Source organism: Asparagus officinalis, chromosome 3, assembly GCF_001876935.1.
Source record: "Asparagus officinalis chromosome 3, Aspof.V1, whole genome shotgun sequence".
NCBI classification, from domain to species: domain Eukaryota; kingdom Viridiplantae; phylum Streptophyta; class Magnoliopsida; order Asparagales; family Asparagaceae; genus Asparagus; species Asparagus officinalis.
Window position 1 is genome coordinate 47,879,722 of NC_033796.1, and position 19,191 is coordinate 47,898,912.

The 19,191-nt window shown below is 37.2% G+C and overlaps 1 protein-coding gene across 1 annotated transcript; it reads left to right on the forward strand.

Annotated features, from left to right (window-relative positions):
- Window positions 548–11,999, forward strand: LOC109834041 (carbamoyl-phosphate synthase large chain, chloroplastic). Its single transcript, XM_020401925.1, is given in 7 exon segments — window positions 548–596; window positions 599–735; window positions 737–1,117; window positions 1,336–1,797; window positions 7,935–8,630; window positions 9,406–10,969; window positions 11,496–11,999. Coding segments are annotated over 6 exon segments (3,249 nt in total). The 5' UTR covers window positions 548–562; the 3' UTR covers window positions 10,945–10,969; window positions 11,496–11,999.

The window sequence follows — 19,191 nt, forward strand, 5'->3', positions numbered from 1 at the left end:
CTTATTATTAAATGGGCGTGCAAAAACTCATCCCTTTAGCAATTGCTGAGTACCCGTCCGCCCACTTTGATTATGTCGCATACAGACCCATTTAACGTCTCTACAGCGATCGCTGCGTTCCATTTCCAAAACCCTAGCACAACCCTTTTCTATCCATCCCTCTCCCAAAACCCTAACTAAGCTTCTCCATTCCCATAAATTATTCCATCTCATCACCATCAACCTCCGTCAATGGCGGCGTCTCTCTGCTGCTGCTCGGGCTCCCTCTCACTCGCCGGATCCGCCAAAACCCTCCTCTCTCCTCAACCGCCGCTCTCCACCCACCTCCTCGCTCTTCGCTCCCGCCGGCTCGCGCTCGCTCCTCCTCCTCCCACCTCCGTCCGCCTTCACCCACCTGCGGCTCTGCCTCACCTCCCCTCTCCCTCCCTTCGCCTCGCCCGCCTCTGCCTCCCTCCCCCGTCCCGCTCGCAATCCCGGCACCCCGGTTCCAGCCACTGCTCGCGCGGCGGTAACGCACCGACATCAAGAAGATCCTGATCCTCGGCGCGCGGCCCCATGCGTCATGCGCCAGGCCTGCGAGTTCGACTACTCCGGCACCCGGCGCGCAAGGCTCTCCGCGACGAGGGCTACGAGGTCGTCCTCGTCAACTCCAACCCCGCCACCATCATGACCGACGCCCAACCTGGCCACCGTACCTACGTGGGCCCCATGACCCCTGAAATCCTCGAGGAGATCAATCTCCACCGAGCGCCCCGACGCTCTGCTCCCTACGATGGGCGGGCAGACCGCGCTCAATCTCGCTGTGGCGCTTTCGGAGTCTGGAGCTCTCGGTAAGTACAATGTCGAGCTTATTGGGGCGAAGCTCGATGCGATTAAGAAAGCGGAGGACCGTGATTTGTTCAAGAAGGCGATGGCGGCGATTGGGCTGAAGACGCCGCCTTCGGGGATTGGGAATACGATGGAGGAGTGCTCGGTGATTGCGGATGAAATTGGGGGCTTTCCTTTGATTATTCGGCCGGCGTTTACTTTGGGAGGGACTGGTGGTGGGATTGCTTATAATAAGGATGAGTTTGAGGAGATTTGTCAGAAGGGACTTGCTGCTAGCTTGACTTCTCAGGTGATTTTTTTAATCAAAATTTGATCTTTTCAGAATTGTTTATTGGGTTGACAGGATCTTGTTTGAAATATAATATATGAGCTAAGGGGTCAACTTTTGGATTTCGTAAATGATTAATTGGGTTGACAGGGCCTTCTTTGCAATGTGTAGTATAAGTAAAGAGTCAACTTTTGCAAATGTTAGTTGTTGGGCTTATCATTTTTGGGTTAAATTATCAGGTTCTGGTTGAAAAATCGCTTCTTGGGTGGAAAGAGTATGAACTTGAGGTGATGAGGGATCTTGCTGACAATGCAGTCATCATTTGTTCGATTGAGAATATTGATCCGATGGGAGTGCATACAGGGGACTCTATTACTGTGGCTCCGGCTCAGACTCTTACTGATAAGGAGTACCAGAGATTGAGGGACTATTCAATTGCTATTATTAGGGAGATTGGGGTGGAGTGTGGAGGCTCTAATGTGCAGTTTGCGGTGAATCCTGAGGATGGAGAGGTGATGGTGATTGAAATGAATCCTAGAGTGTCGAGATCATCAGCTCTTGCTTCGAAGGCAACAGGTTTTCCTATTGCAAAGATAGCTGCAAAGCTGTCAGTTGGTTATACCCTGGATCAGATTCCAAATGATATCACTAAGAAGACACCAGCTAGTTTTGAGCCTTCGATAGATTATGTGGTGACAAAGGTGAGCCTTATTTGCATTGTTGTACACTATATTATTGATATCATCTTGCTTTTCAGGAATTCTGCACTGCTAATTGAACTTGATAAGCATTATTGTGGATATTTTAGTTTGAATTAATTGCAGAGCCAGGTGAAAATTGTCTCTACCGATCGAGTTAGTTATCTAATTACAACGTTCGTGCTTGTTAGCATGTTTTCAATTCATTGTTATGAATATTTTGCACTTGCAGTACCAATGTGGTTGGCTTTCTTGACCAATCTCCTACATGGAGATTCTATTTGTGGTATTCTGTTCTCAATGAATCTAAGAGATTGCTGCAGTTAGCCTAAGCTTGTTTTATTGCTTTGTTCTCAGAAGAAATAGACATACTCAAAACTATTATCAATCAGTTAACATTTAGCCACTTAGCTACTGTGAAGAATGAATCACTTGGGTAGTTAGATTTGAAGTCCCTGATTCAAATATTCTACTTGGATTAACATTAGATTGTTCATAAGAATTTTCAACAAATGTATCCTGATTCTTGCTAGTACCCACACAAGGTTTATTTCATTTGGAACAGACAATTTAAGCAAGGGTAGATGTACTGAGAGAGAACCTGAAATTATCTTAGATATTATTTGAGTATACACATAGTTTAGTGACTACACATGCCTAACAAGATAACGTGACACTATCATCTGGCCATGCTGCAACATCAATCTCTTTTAAACCAATTATCATTTAGAATATAACATAAAGATGAACAGGACTTAGGATATAAAAGAAAGAGGATACAGGAGGATAATATGTTGGGTTTAATTTGAAGCTTATTGGAGATGAAGAGGAGTTTTGCATTCATAAACTTCTTTGTTGTATAACTGAACCGGTTTCCCAGCATTATAACTAAATGCATATTGGACTTCATAAATGGTGTCCAAAATTAAAGTAGAATGGATCCGTAGGATATTTTTAGACTATTGGTTGTGTGTTATGTTTTATGAATGGCGGCAATTGGGTAGGGCTAGAATCTGAAACAAAACGAGGTGCGATTAATTCAGTGAAATCCAGTAATGCATGACATCCTCAAAATTTGCCGCCAAATCTTTCCATATTGGCTAAACTGGAGGCCTGTCCATTTGGCTTGCCATCATAATGAATCACTTTTGGAACAGGCACTAACTGGCTACATTATACATTATACATTATGCATAAGAAAATATCGAAAAGATTTGTGTAAATTTATTCCAGATATAAACAGAGTTCGTAGCATCAGTTTTTGAACTATCATACATACAAGTGTTTGCACTCTTACATGCACACATATGTAACTATGTGCTTCTCCTATTTTTTGAGGACCGTATTGCCTACCATATCCTGCCTCCTTGTTGCTTCCCCAGAGCTGTGGGTTTAGTCGGGATGGCTTAATGTCTAAGAAAACATTTGGTCGTGGCTCTTTTTGTTAGACCCTAATACCACTAGGAAAGAACCCTAGAGGGGGGTTGAATAGGGTTTATGCTAATCTAATCCGATTTAAATGCCAATTAAAACTTATTAACAAATTATCCTAGTAAGTATGATATACAACAAGATATATGCAAGGATAAGTGATATGAACAAAGAGGTATATATCCTAACAAAGAGGTATATAGTAAAATATATGCAAGGATATATAAACTAGCACAAGGGTGAAATAATCATAAACAAGATAAATAAGATAGTGGACAATATAAACAATGAGCAATTGACAAAGGCGATATAATGATAAACACAAAAAATAAGTGCGCCAATGCAATCACAAACAAATGATATATTCACGAGGTTCGGTCCCCACGACCTACGTCCCCGCTCCTCACCTCGAGATCTCTACTATCACAACCGGGTTTTCTACGCTCACCCGAATAACGTTTACACATCACACTCGGTTTTCTAGTTCACCGAAAATTTTACAATCAACACTCTTGCTATCACACTTTACACCCTCTCAAGTGTTTGTCTCTAGCCCGTGTCTCCCTCAAGTGTTAGGAATTACAACCTACCTCTAGGCATTACCATCTACCCCACTCCTCTTGGGACGACCCCGTCTCTCACCACACACTCCTCTCGGTGTACAAGTGTATTACAAAATGTATCTCACAATTAGGCTCAACAACAAGATTTGTTCTCTACAATGGATGAGAACTCTATGTATGCTCACTCTCAAAGAATACAATCTCACAACCCTAACGCCTCGTTTGGTACGCGGGAATGGACAGACTTGTGAATGGAATGGAAGAAGGAATGGAATGAATTGCATGTGGGAATGGAATGGTCATTCTCATTCTCTTGTTTGGGTGCGTTCGTAGAATGAAGCTAGAATAGAAATCTCATTCTCATTCCCATGTTTGGTATCACTAGTACACAAGTGAGAATGAAATCTTATTTTCTAATAATGCCCTTACAACAACATAGATTTTTAATAAGATAAAAAATAAACATTAATGATAATAACTAAATAATTTTATATACGCATATGTTATATTAATCTAGGTATGTGTTATACTAATGCTCGTGTTATCCATCAGGTGTATGTTTCGTTTATATTTTTTAAACAATACTCGCTATTTCTTAGTCTTAAAAATTAAAGAAAAAAAAAGATTATCGTATCTTTCATAGGTCCAAAAAAAAAGAATGATATCCACAATCCACAGTTCTAGATATATAAATTAACTTATTTGATAAAGTATCAAAATCACTCAATTCATAATAGCAAAAATCCATAAAACAATACCAACTAAAATAATAAGTTTCGAAATAGCAAAATGATATACTAGCCTAAATTGTCAATCTAAAATTGCCCACTTGCATAGCGCCTCACCCAAACATTCTTTATTATTAATATGGATATAATTGAAAAATACCTAACTAGTTTTTGATTCTCACTTGAATGGGAATGACCATTCCTTATCTTCTCACTTGGAATGCTCATTCCCACAAATAGTGGGAATGATCATTCCTAGGGAATGGTCATTCCAACATCTAAAATATAGGTGTGTTTGGTATGAGGGAATGGGAAGTGGGAATTGCATTCCATTCCTCCTCATTTCCGCGTACCAAACGAGGCGTAAATATACTATGTATGAAAACACTTAGGCTCAAGTGGGGGTGTGCAATCAATGAGAGATAACAACTAAACTTAAATCAATCTAGCACAAATATGTATGAATGAAAATATAAATAAGCTAAAAGATAAGTTTAGAAAAACTTCTCTAAGAATCAAGAGCGAGAGAGAATGAGATTGAAGCCCAAACACCAAACAAATGATCTTCTTCTCTTGTAAACCTCTTTTTGCATAAACTAAAACAATCTTCAAAACTTAAAACAAACTCTCACAAACTTGTAAAACTTGTTTTAAAACTCTCTTAAACATCCATAAGAAACAATGAAAGTTGAGGGCTTTTTATAGCCTCTTAAACCAGCCACAAACCCCCAAAAATCGAAAATATCAAAAACTAATCGTTACTAGCCGTTATAGGTTGAAAAGACCAAAATACCCTAAAATCCAGCATTCTGGAAATTTACGTATCTGACTTTGTAAAATCAATTAAAAATAGTAAATCAATTCCAAAAATCATGAAATTTTGTGGGATGTTCCTAGACATGTATATAAACATGTTAGAGAAAGTATTTCTGAAATATCACTTTCAAGTTGAGAGAAATAAATGTTTGAACACAGATATACAGTTTCTGAAAAAACTGTTGAAAACTCATCAGTTTTGCAAAATTAGTAAAACTTGCACGAATTGAGTATAAACAAAAAACTTCAAAATTCAATTAAAAATAACAAAACAACTTCAAAATTAGTAAAACTTGGGGAAATGTTTATATATATGAGTATAAACATGTAAACGAAGAAATTTTTCAAATCGCATTTCCCAATTGTGAAAACGCATCAGTTTTGCAAAAACATGCACGAATATGAGCTTATTAAAAACTTGATTTTGTAAATTCAAATAAACATAACAAATTAATTCCAAAATTGATAAAACTTTGAGAAACATTTATAAACATGAAATTGAACATGTTAGAAAAAGAATTTCTCAAATTGAGTTTCCCATTTGTGAAAACTCATGTATTTTGCAAGTGTGTCCAAAACATGAAAATGTGATATACATGAAATTTGATGTTTTGAGATAAACAATGTTTTGAAACCCTATGAAATAATTTTATAGACTTAATGAAATATGTATACGATGATTGTTAAGTTCATAAACCAAAACTTGTGTATATATATAACTATATATATAAAAACCAAATATGTGTGTGTATATATGATTGAGCTTAAAGTACTAACACACATAATATAAAATCTAAACTAAATATGCCCAAGCTTAATTGATTTTCGATGTAGCTCAACTTGGTACACTTGCGGATGAAGCTAGAACTTGGATTTTCAATTTGAATTACATAAGCTTCAACCACTATTCCGTCAACCTCCATTGAATATGATTGCGAATGCTCGATTCCATCCATCCTCCAACATGTTGTTTGTCTACAATAAATAGATAAACACAAACACTCGATTCCATCCATCCTCCAACATGTTGTTTGTCTACAATAAATAGATAAACACAAACACTAGACAAACAATATTAGTTGTAAATTGTTTCCATGTTGTTTGTCTACAATAAATAGATAAACACAAACACTAGACAAACAATATTAGTTGTAAATTGTTTCTTAAACATCATCAAAATAAGAAGGCCATCACTTTTTACTGGGTTAATTAGATGAATAGAATTTCTTTCAGTTTATCTATGTAGAATTTACTGCTGGTTTGATTCAATGTTTCTTTAGTCCAGTTTATGTGTAGTTGCCTCAGATTTTCTTCTGGTCTGTTCTTCTTAACATTGTGCAACCTGAATGTAATATTGTCACTGACTGTACATAGGATATATAGTACATTCAAATCAACCTTGCTTTCATCGCTAACTTTAGGAACTGAACCAGTCAAAAAGAAGATTTTCCTGAGGAAACAACAACATCAACATCAAAGCCATTTTCCCAGCTATTTTCCTGAGGAACAACAACATCAACAACATCAACATCAAAACCATTTTCCTGAGGAACGTGATTTAGTAATAAGTTTAATGCTTTCTTGTGATTTCCTGTTAGGAAAAGTTTTTATCAGGATAACAATTACCTGAAAAAATATAAATGTGGGATAGCAGGCATAATTTATTCTCTCATTTTGTTAATTTTCTCTAATGCATAGTTTAATTTCTGTTCTTAAGGTTATGTCTTCAATCTTCATTATTTTTTTTTAAAATTTTTTGGGTGTAAGGTTGGTGCTAAGTATTTGTACTATGTCAGTTAAGCTCATTTGTCATCCTTTTTGTTTCATAGTTTGTAGAGACCTACCTGTTGATAGCCATTGAGCTTTCAGATCCTATGATATGACCTTCCCTTAGTCATACTTTCCTGGCTAGGTGTTTGTGACCAATATTTAGAAGGCTGAAGTCAGGTATATAAGCAACTGGGATCCTCTTCTTTTCTTCCAGTTGGTGTTTTCTCTTTCTAGAGTCATTCTCCAAGACAATCAAATCAATATGAAAATGCCTATTGATGGTGGTGGTGGTGTGAGGATGAGTCAGTGTATAGGAATAAAACGCCCTTAATCTTGTTGGTTTCACAATTTATCTATTAGAGCAGGTTTTTGCTTGGAGCTAAAAATATACTTAATTTATTGTTTTTTCTCTTTTTTAAGGACAACAACTTTCCCCCCTCCTTTTCTGTTGTAGAAGTATGTTTTCAATGTTTCAAGATTCATTATGACGGACCATGCACTAATGAGGTGCTTCATTATATGCACTTTCTTCTTTCTTTCTTTCTTTCTTTTTTGAGATTGTGCTTATTTCTTTGTTTCAAGAAGCCAAAATTGTTCACTGCTTTATCTTTGCTGGTTGTTACAGTCAACCTTTTTTCCGGGAACCTCATATTATGCTATCTAATTGTTCTAATGCATAGTATTCGCTTAAAATTTTCATGAGCCTGCTAACTGCAAAGTTTTATTCCTCATGTGCCGCCTTATGCTTCTGGTGATTGTTTATATCATTTTCTCCCCTGACTGTAATCATATTTTACATAGTTGCTTGACATATTCTTTGCGTCTACTACAGATTCCACGATTTGCTTTTGAAAAATTCCCAGGTTCGGAACCAATATTGACTACTCAAATGAAGTCTGTTGGTGAAGCAATGGCCTTGGGAAGAACTTTCCAAGAATCTTTTCAGAAAGCTGTTCGGTCTCTTGAATGTGGTTATGCTGGATGGGGTTGTGCACCTATTAAGGAGCTTGATTTGGAGTGGGAAAAGTTAAAGTACAGTTTGAGAACTCCCAATCCAGAGCGCATTCATGCAATATATGCAGCTATGAAGAGAGGAATGAAAGTGGAAGAAATACATGAACTGAGTTACATCGACAAATGGTTCCTAACTGAATTGAAAGAGCTGCTAGAGGTCGAACAATTCCTTGTGGCGAGGAATCTAGACCAGCTTACAAAAGAAGATATGTATGAAGTGAAGAGAAGGGGCTTTAGTGATAAACAGATTGCTTATGCGACATCTTCATCTGAGGAACATGTGAGGTCAAAGCGATTGTCACTCGGTGTGAGTCCGGCATATAAGAGAGTTGATACTTGTGCTGCAGAGTTTGAGGCTAATACTCCTTACATGTACTCATCTTATGATTTTGAATGTGAATCAGCTCCTACTCAAAAGAAAAAGGTGCTAATCTTGGGTGGTGGACCTAACCGAATTGGTCAGGGTATTGAGTTTGATTACTGCTGCTGCCATGCTTCTTTTGCCCTTCGGCAGGTTTGTTTTTCTCCCTCTCCTTATACACTTGGATACTTGCCCTCTTTACTGTTTTCATCATGTATTATTTGGCAGATGCTCAGTCCTCATCATACATTTCTACCTTGACTCATATATACATCTTTCACAACATCGAGAATCTCAAAGTGTTTTCAATAGTAAATATCCATAAAGTTTCAGCTTGCTAATTAGAATTTTAGGACTAGTTGGAAGAAAAATTCCCAGGTCAGTCCTCATCATCCACCTTTTTTTTAACAGAAGAAAAATTCCCAGATTCCTCGCACATAAAACAGTTTGCTCAATTTATTACTGCACATAAATTTTTTTCACCATTTGCTCACACATACCAAGTAAGCTAATCTTGTACAGGAAGGATAATTCAAGGAAAAAAGCATACCTTTATCCACCAAGCAAGCAGCTCAGAATTTTGAATCTGTAATCCCTGCTACAAAGCTTTACTATATACTGCTCCACTGATGCTTATATTGACCCATATTATTGTCGGAGATCAATGCATAAGTCAAGAGGCGATAGGTTCTCCATATATGTTGCAATGAAGTAACCCATCTAATTCAAAGCTATAGCAACAGTAGGTCCTATGTATTTTTTTTACTAACTATTTTGTGTAGCACATTTTCTCTGGAAACACCAGATTTTTTTTTTCAAATTGTCAAACTGAGAATTTCTCTGCTAACTGCATTTCTGTTGGTAGATTACCATATTATTGTGACTGTTACCATCTTATTATTAATATTTACTATTTTATTTGTTTCAGAATGGATATGAAACAATCATGATGAACTCAAACCCAGAGACAGTATCTACAGACTATGACACTAGTGATCGTTTGTACTTTGAACCTCTAACAATTGAGGATGTCTCAAATGTTATCGACCTGGAGAAGCCTGACGGCATTATTGTGCAATTTGGAGGGCAAACTCCTCTTAAGCTTGCACTTCCTCTACAGCGTTATCTTGAAGAGAAAAAGTTTGTTTCTGCCAGTGGAACAGGGCATGTACAAGTTTGGGGAACATCACCTGATTCTATTGATGCAGCCGAGGATAGAGAGAGGTTCAACATGATCCTAAACGAGCTTCATATTGAGCAACCCAAAGGTGGCATAGCAAAGAGTGAATCTGATGCTAAGGCAATTGCTACGAGTATTGGCTACCCTGTGGTAGTCCGGCCTTCTTATGTTTTGGGAGGACGGGCAATGGAGATAGTCTACAACGATGACAAACTCATCTCCTATCTTGAAAATGCAGTTGAAGTTGATCCAGAGCGCCCAGTTTTGGTTGATAAGTACCTTTCTGATGCCATTGAAATTGATGTTGATGCGCTCGCTGATTCTTATGGGAATGTAGTAATTGGGGGGATCATGGAGCACATAGAGCAAGCCGGGGTGCATTCAGGTGATTCTGCTTGTTCGCTTCCCACAAAAACTGTGTCTGCTAAATGCTTGGATACGATTCGATCGTGGACCTTGAAGCTAGCTAAGAGACTCAATGTCTGTGGACTTATGAATTGCCAGTATGCGATCACAGTCTCTGGTGATGTTTACCTTCTAGAGGCAAACCCTCGTGCTTCAAGAACTGTGCCTTTTGTTTCCAAAGCCATTGGACATCCCCTAGCAAAATATGCATCTTTAGTCATGTCAGGAAAAAGCTTGTTTGATCTAGGATTCACAGCTGAGGTGATTCCAAAACATGTCTCGGTGAAGGAAGCAGTCCTTCCCTTTGAGAAATTCCAAGGGTGTGATATTCTTCTTGGGCCAGAGATGAGAAGCACTGGAGAGGTCATGGGGATTGATTATGAATTCCCTGTTGCTTTTGCTAAGGCCCAGATTGCTGCTGGCCAAAAGCTTCCAGTGAGTGGAACAGTGTTCTTGAGCCTAAATGACCTCACAAAGCCACATCTTGCTTCAATTGCTCGAGGGTTTCAAGAACTAGGGTTTCGAATAGTTGCCACATCGGGGACAGCGAGAGTTCTTGAGTTGGAGGGCATACCAGTGGAGAGGGTTCTGAAGCTTCATGAAGGGCGGCCCCACGCAGGGGATATGGTATCGAATGGTGAGATCCAAGTTATGGTGATCACGAGCTCAGGTGATGCGTTGGATTCTGAAGATGGAAGAAAACTGAGAAGAATGGCTTTGGGCTATAAACTCCCAATTATAACTACAGTTGCTGGGGCATTAGCGAGCGTGCAGGCTATTAGGAGTCTGAAGCACAACACTATGAAGATGTTAGCTTTGCAGGATTTCTTTCATGTTTCAGGGGAGCAACCGAACTTGCAGAAAGCATCCTCTACTGTTTAATTTGGTAGTTGCTTTTTAACTGAAGGTCTTGTTCTTCTCTTTTACTCTTTATATAAGCTTGCTGCCTGTCATAATGATGTATTTCTTCAATTGTTTTCTTTCTAATTAGCATGAGAGCTTGTATTTTATGTTTCAACTCTATCGGTTTCACTTCCCATTCAGTTTGTATCTGTAACTTTGCATCATAGCATGAAATTCCTAATAAATTGGGGTTTTTATGTTCCTTTTGGGCCTCCAAGTTAGTGTCCAGTCTTCATCTTTACCTGTGTCTTTGTGCCAATATTTGAGCCCCATCCATATTTTTTCGCTCCTTGTAATCATTTCTGGATTAAGTTCAATTCTCTCGTATGCGTTCTGTGTTCATATCAGTTTCTAATCTTGAGAAATATGGATGTGAGTTTTCAATTACAAAATTATTATTATTAGTTGATGGTTGAAAACAAATACAGGAAGGTAATTCACATATTTATAAACCAGACATCTTATTGCTTTTGAATTTCTTTTATTTCTAACCTAAATTTCATCTTTTTTTTCTTTATTGGGGCTTGCAGGTTTTGTTGAATTGGGTATTTGAGGATGAGATTTGCTGCGGATATGGCAAAGGCGAGAATTATTATGTTATCGTATTTGTTTAATTGGTGGTGTGAGTTTGAAAACTAGCTGGAAATTTGCCACATTTCTCCTCCTGAAGGGTCACTTAATGTGAAATTTACAATAATTTTTCATTCAGAAGGGGGGAAAAAAAAGAAAAGAAAGGATTAAGGAATGCCCCGGTCAAGTTATTGTTGCATCGAACTGTCATTGTTTCATAAAAGTTCGAAGAAAAATGCATGGTCTTCTGTTTTAGTGAAACAAACTAGAACATTGGGTGTCTAGGCAATTTGCCAGTAAGGCAGTTAGTAGTTACCTATTTGTAATTGATTGCATTGGTTTTTATGGCAAGTGAATCTTTTGATGTGCAACATATAGCACGCAGAAACTTTACACCTGAATAAATATATCGAGGTGAATAAATAAAAGAAGGTGGGGAACGTTTGTCATTTTGTTTGTGTGTATGTCGCGGGTGATACCTCTTTGTTTGTAATGTCATTTGGACGTTTTTTTTTCCAATTAAATTTAGTTTTTTGGCTTATTTTCTTCTTTACTAAGTAAGAAAGCTATGTGGGGTATTTGAGTGCGTGTGATGAGAGAAAAAGATCATGAGAACGGAAAATAAATGCGGCTTGCAGTAACAATTATGAGATGAATCTGAGGGATATACACTTCATTATGATACAGTAAGGATTTTGCTTTGACGGATGTAGAGCCTCTAAGAAATTCAGAGACTTCATAAAATTAAAAGTATGTCAGCCTACATATAATATTTGACATCTCCTGGTGGTGCAAAATTCATATACTTCAAAGGTTATGAGTGGGTCCAGGTTGCATAAATGCCCACTTTTGGTTCATAGACGCGTTGTAGTTTAGCTGCATAAATCATGGTTCCACTATTCTTACAACTAGGCCTGTCCAAACGGACCGGGCCGATCCCTAGGCCTGTCCAAACGGACCGGGCCGATCCGGTCCGGTCCGGGACTGTGCAAAACCGGGGCCCGGACCCAACATGAGCAGGTCGGTCACCGGGCCAGGTTTTTTATTTTTTTATTTTCAAGAATATGTAGCAAAAAATTAAACAAAATTTTGATAAAAACAATAATATTATTAATTAATTGTAATTATATAATTTACAAATACAAAAAATCATAGAAATTAAAATGATAAAAATAACTTCTTTATTAATAATCAGTATTCATCTATAATTATAAATTTATTTTGGAATTCGTCGGATCACAATAAATGAATATATCCCAACCAGGTTGGCATCTACTCATCCATATTACTATCATTTGTAACTTTTTAAAAATAATTTATCATAAATTTTCAGCTAAGAAATAAAAATTACAAACTGATGAATAATCTCTACTCTTTATCTCTATCTACTAATTCTAACTCTTCAAATTTATCTTTAATACTAGTCATCCAATCGATGTCTTATGTTCTTTTCTCGTACCTCCACCAATCTTGTAGGCACATTACCGCATGTACGGTATACGGATCTAATGATGTCCTGTGATCGTCGATCAAACGTCCTGCTGTATTGAAGGCGGATTCCGAAGCTACCGTGGAAACCTGCACTGTTAGTAAGTCACGAGCCATGATGGGAAGTATATGATATGAATTTGTTCCATATACTTTTCACCATTACAAAATATCGAAACTATTATTTTGACATTTAACTAAAGATACAGTTAAATACTGATCAATTTTAGAAACTTCCATTGATGATCCAAGTGCAGATACCACCAGTTAGCTCAGCTACCATTAATTCCGTATCAGAACTCATACCTTTGCGCCGACTTGAACTTGTAGAAGCAGAAGCAGTAGACTGATATGTACTTACACCATATCTAGCTGCATACTCATCATATAATTTTTGAAAATAAATTATAATAGTATTATGATGAGTAAGAGCAGTAATGGTTTAACCATCATCATTGTCTATTATCATGTTACCATACAAAGAATTTAACAAACTTCGAAGGCCAATATCCTTCAAACATGGATCAATAAGAACTCCCAAACAAAAAATAATAGGAATAAGCCTAAAATACTTATTAAATTTACTTTTTATTTAAAAAATCATATTTCCAAAATAATTATCCATACGATAATTATTAATTTTTTTGAATATTTAAAACTTTTAAAGCAGCTTGAATAATAGTTGGATAATAACAACCAGATAATAACAAAGTAGCATCATAAAAAACTTGTAACATCTCTTTTCCACTATATATAACTGTCCATTCATCCTCAGTTATTCCGTACATACTATCAGAGCTAGAAGTAAAATTATAGAAAGCAATAAAATCATTTATATTTTTTATACTCTATTGCTACATTTAATATTGCATAGGTAGAATTCCACCTATGGTCAATATCTTTTATAATGAGTCTCGATTAAATTTTTTTTACAAAATTGTTTCCATTTTTAAGCCTTTGTTCAAAAGCATTATGAGCATAAGCTACTGTCCTAACCTTTTCTATTATGGATTTAATTTTACTAAATACATTTTGAACAATTAAATTTAAAATATGACATATGAAAAATATCACCATGACATGACAATAGCAAAGATGATTTGATATGATCAACATCTACATTATTATTACTTGCATTATCTAGTGAAACAGAAAATACTTTTTCTGAAATTTCTAATTTTATAAGTTCTTCCATTATTAAATTTGCAATATTAATACCACTATGTGAATCTTCAAATGCAATAAAAGAAATAATTATTTTAAATATTTACCAATTATCATCAATCCTGTGTGCTGTGATACATAAATATTGAGTTTGTGTTCTAGATGTCCAAATATCAGAAATTTAAAAAATTTTACAGTTTAAACTTTAAAATAAGAAATTATTTTTGCTTGTTCATCGTGATAATATTTTAAAATATCACGTTAACAAAATTGACGAGAAATTTTTTTAAATGCAGGATAAAAGACAACTGTAAACATATCTTCAAATTCATCATCTTCTACTAATTTAAAATGAATATTTTAAGAATAATAAACCTGATGACGCATTTCCTGGCTCGGACTGAAGATTGTTGGATATCACATTGAGGCGTTGTCTGACCTTTGTTGTGTTTCTCTAAAAGGCGTTTCAGGTGGTTAGTGCCGCTCTTATGATGAGCTTGGAAAATATGGTCACACAACTCACACTTAGCTTTCTGGGTGAGAAGCCTACCGTGTTGATCCCTGGTGAATTTTACCTTCTCAAGAAAGTTCCACATAGAATCTCGGCCTTTTAGAAGCTCTTGGTGTAGAATCGTCGCCACCGGAGTCGTGATCAATATCGATAGGAGTAGGAGTAACTGTAGCTCATGTAGTAGGAGTATTAGGACTCATTTTAACATCGGGAATTGGGATTTTCCCTTCATAATGAGAGGAGGAAGCCATTTGATTGAAGAATTAGATAGCAAAAGTGAGTATTAGAGTATTAGAGAGAAGTAGATGAGTTTTGGATGAGAAAAATAAATAAAAACCCCCTCTACTTATAGAGGTAGCCCCCTAGACAAATGACCAAAACACCCTCAAATTTTGGCTATTTTTGATCGTTTTTGGGGGGTATTTTGGTAAAATAACACAAACTAGCCGTTGTTATGGCCGTTCGGAGCGGGCCGGGCCGGTTCGACCGACCAACGGGCACGAAAGTGACTGTTTTGACCGGGCCAGACTCGGCCCGGTTACTCCGACTCGGTCTTTAACCTGGCCGGGCCGAGCCCGGTGCGAGCGCCGACGAAGCAGTCCAAGCCCGGACCTGGAACCCGATTAGGCCCGGGTTTTCGGGCCAAGCCCAGACCCGGACCTTGGGCCAAATGGACAGCCCTACTTACAGCGACATGGGAGGGCAAACTACGTCTGATGTTTACTTCACCAGCCGAATGCATCAGTCTTAATTTTACACATAATGAGAAGTCATTTGCAAAAATCATTTCTCCCAATCCCAATCTTGGTTAGTCCCCCTTTTCTTGTTTCTTTTTCTTTAACACAAGTCTTAAGCCTGCGTGTTACTGCGGGTATTATTTACCAAGGTATATCTATTGCCAAATTAATAATATAATTTTTATATTTAACTATTTATAAAAACATCAACGATAATTTTTTTATTACTGTTTAAAGAGTAAACTTCCAAACTAGCTAACAAAAAAAATATACCAATTAGCGATATAATAGAGCCATAAAAGATTTATATTTGTAAAATCTTTGATAATGGTCAAATTCATCATCTGCAAAACAAAAACAAAAACATATATGAATAAATTTTTTCAAGGTTAAAAAATGTTAGTTTAGCTTGGACAGTGAATAAAATGCCACAGATATTTACTGAAGCATATAGATTACGTTTAAAATCCAAAAATCACCCTGTAGCACACATAGTAATCCTTGGGAAATCAGTTAGCAGGAACGGTTGGCCTAAGGCTAAAAGCATTGCTGTAGTATAACCAACAATGTTAATATTCTGGTTCGTACCGTAGTAAGGATAGTATTTATTATAGTATGAATAGTAATTTTGAGGTTTTCCTTTGAAGTTAGAAGTAGTAGATGACCTTATGGGATCAAATTTTATGCCAATGCTAAATCATTTTTGCGAACTTCTCTATTGAAAACAATCCAAAGCCTAAACTGAGTTCATGCACATTTAGCTTCGAATGATGAATTGCACGTCCAATATACTAGCTTCTTTCACCGTGTAACTTTGATTGACAATATTGTTAAATATATACTTTGATACATAAATATCAAAATTATGTATGTATAACTATTTCTGACTTAAATCTTTTTTCTGGGTACACCGACTCCTAGACCATCAAAGTCGTCGCCGAGCATCACTAGCCTTCAACGCAATGAAGGCAGCTGCTATCTCTCCATAGCAAGCAGAATTGTTTATCTCAGCCTATGATTGTGAGGCTTCTACTTGAACTAAGTGAACTTCTAGGCGTTCTTTAGCAATTATGGATCCATCTAGTTGTTTCAGGTACTGTAAATAAGCAAAGGAATTTCTTAATTCGGTCATTTTGTGATACAAGTCGGTATTGACAATGACTCCGTTTCCCCCCCACTCTTTTTTGGGTATGCTTTGCTGTTGTTTCAATAGTTCATTCGTTTTTTGGGGCTATTGATACAAGCGTATATACTCATTATAAACTGTCACCTGCAAGTTGATGGGAACGGGGGTTCATCTCCAAGATGAATTAATATGGATTTATTCCATAGAAATTTTGTGGTTGACTACATGCATGAATTGATAGATTGTCTTTCTCCATGCATTGGGAAAAGGAAGGGCTAGTCTTTGGACTTCCCCATACAATGAATGTGATGTACCCAAGAGGCATATCCTCCTATAAATAGAGGGGAGATGGTGAAAGTTGACAACAAGAAACAAGAAGAAGAACCACATATAAATCTGTAATCCTCAAGTGAGTTTGAGAGAAAGTTATAATCCTCAAGTGAGTTTAAGATAAAGTGATCCTCAAGTTAAGTTATACCAACTTGAGAGAAGACCATTTGTAAGCTTTCATTTGATTATAGTGAAAACGGTGAAAAAGGGGCGGGTGAGGATGTAGGCTCAATTTGAGCTGATGAACCTCGGTAAATCTTGTGTATGCAATCTCTCTATTTCTCTGTTTTTTTATTTTAAATTTTTTGTTCTCATCTCATCACAAAGACGGGAAATATCTTGTTGTACTGTTAATTTTCCAACAGTGGTATCAGAACGAGGTTGCTAATCTTCTTGTGTTGAGATGGAGACTCCCGTCGACGGCATTCGAATGATCAGTTGGAATGACCACAATTGGATTATATGGAAGACAAAGATGATGAATCTTCTATATTGCAAGGACCTCTATGCACCAGTTGAAGGTGAATCCTCCAAGCCAGAGTCCATGTCGGCGGATGATTGGAAGAAGCTCGACCAGAAAACCATCGGCACCATTCGACAATGGGTGGATGACATTGTATTCCACCATGTGTCAAATGAGACTTCGGCGAATAGCTTGTGGAAGAAACTTGAAGATCTCTACGAAAGAAAGATCACCGACAACAAAGCTTTCTTGATTTGGAAGCTTGTCAATATCAAGTTCAAGGAAGGTGATTCTATATCTGAACATTCGAATGAAATTCAAAGTATTGTGCATTAACTTGCAGCCATGAAGATGGTGTTGAAAGATGAGCTTCAAGCCCTTCTTTTGCTTAGCTCGTTACCAGATAGTTGGGAGACGCTGGTGGTGTCTCTTAGCAACTCTGCACCTAATGGAGTTGTATCCATGAACCAAGTTACAAGCAACCTCTTGAATGAAGAAATACGAAGAAAGTCATCTGGATCTTCTCATTCTCATACTCTTGTTACCGAGAACAGGGGGAGGAGCAAATATCGACAGCCTCAGAATCGAGACAAGTAAAAAGGAAAATCAAAGGCTAGAAAGGACATTAGTTGCTATCACTGCGGGAAGAATGGACACATAAAACGGGAATGCCGCAAGCTCAAGTGAGAACAAAAGGAAGGTAAGACCAATGAAAAATAAGAAATGAATGAAAGTGCAGCTGTTGTAAGTGACAATGAAATTGTACTTTTCTCGGCATGTGAAGAAGACTGTGTAAATTTCACTTGTCAAGACTCGGAATGAGTGATTGATTCTTGTGCCTCCTACCATGCTACTCCCAGGAAGGACTACTTCACTTCGCTTCGTGAAGGTAATCTTGGAATGGTAAAAATGGGTAATAAAAACTCTTCTCAAATTCTTGGCATTGGAAATATTTATGCTACTGCTAACCTTGGAACAAAGAAGGTTCTAAAAGATGTTAGATTTGTGCCCGATCTTCGTCTTAATCTTCTCTCCACCGGCAAGCTTGATGAAGAAGGATACATAAGCAGCTTTGGTAAAGGATGTTGGAAGCTTACCAAATGATCACTTGTATTAGCGAGAGGAAAGAAGTGTTGCACTCTTTATAAGACTCAGTTTCACTTAGAAAATGATGAACTTGGAACAGTGGAAGATATCTCTATGGATTTGTGGCATAAGCGGCTTGGACACATGAGCAAGAAAGGGCTACAAACTCTTGCAAGGAGATAACTACTTTCATCCATGCAAGGTACAACACTATCCCACTGTGATCACTGCTTGATTGGGAAATAACACCGGATAGCTTTTGTTAAAAAATATAACAAAAAGGAAACTGACATATTGGACTTAGTCTATTCGGATGTATGTGAACCCATAAATGAAAAAACTTTTAGTGGTACCTCATACTTTGTGATCTTCATAGATGATGCATCTAGAAAGGTGTGGGTGTATGTCATAAAAACCAAAGATCAAGTCTTTGAAGTTTTCAAAGACTTTCATACCGAAATTGAAAGAGAAATCGGAAAGCTCTTTTAAGTGTATTCACACTGATAATGGTGGTGAGTATGTTGGCCTTCTTGTTTTGATGATGATTTAACATACAATTTACAACTAATGTTGTTTGTCTAGTATTTGTATTTTAGTATTTATTCTAGGCAAACAACAAGTTGGAGGATGGATGGAATAGAGCTTCAATGATCATATCCAAAGGAGGTTGGCGGAATGTCGGTGAAGCATTGCAATTCAAAGTTAAAGATCAAGTTCAAGCTTCATCTGCGAGATTACCAAGTAGAGCTTA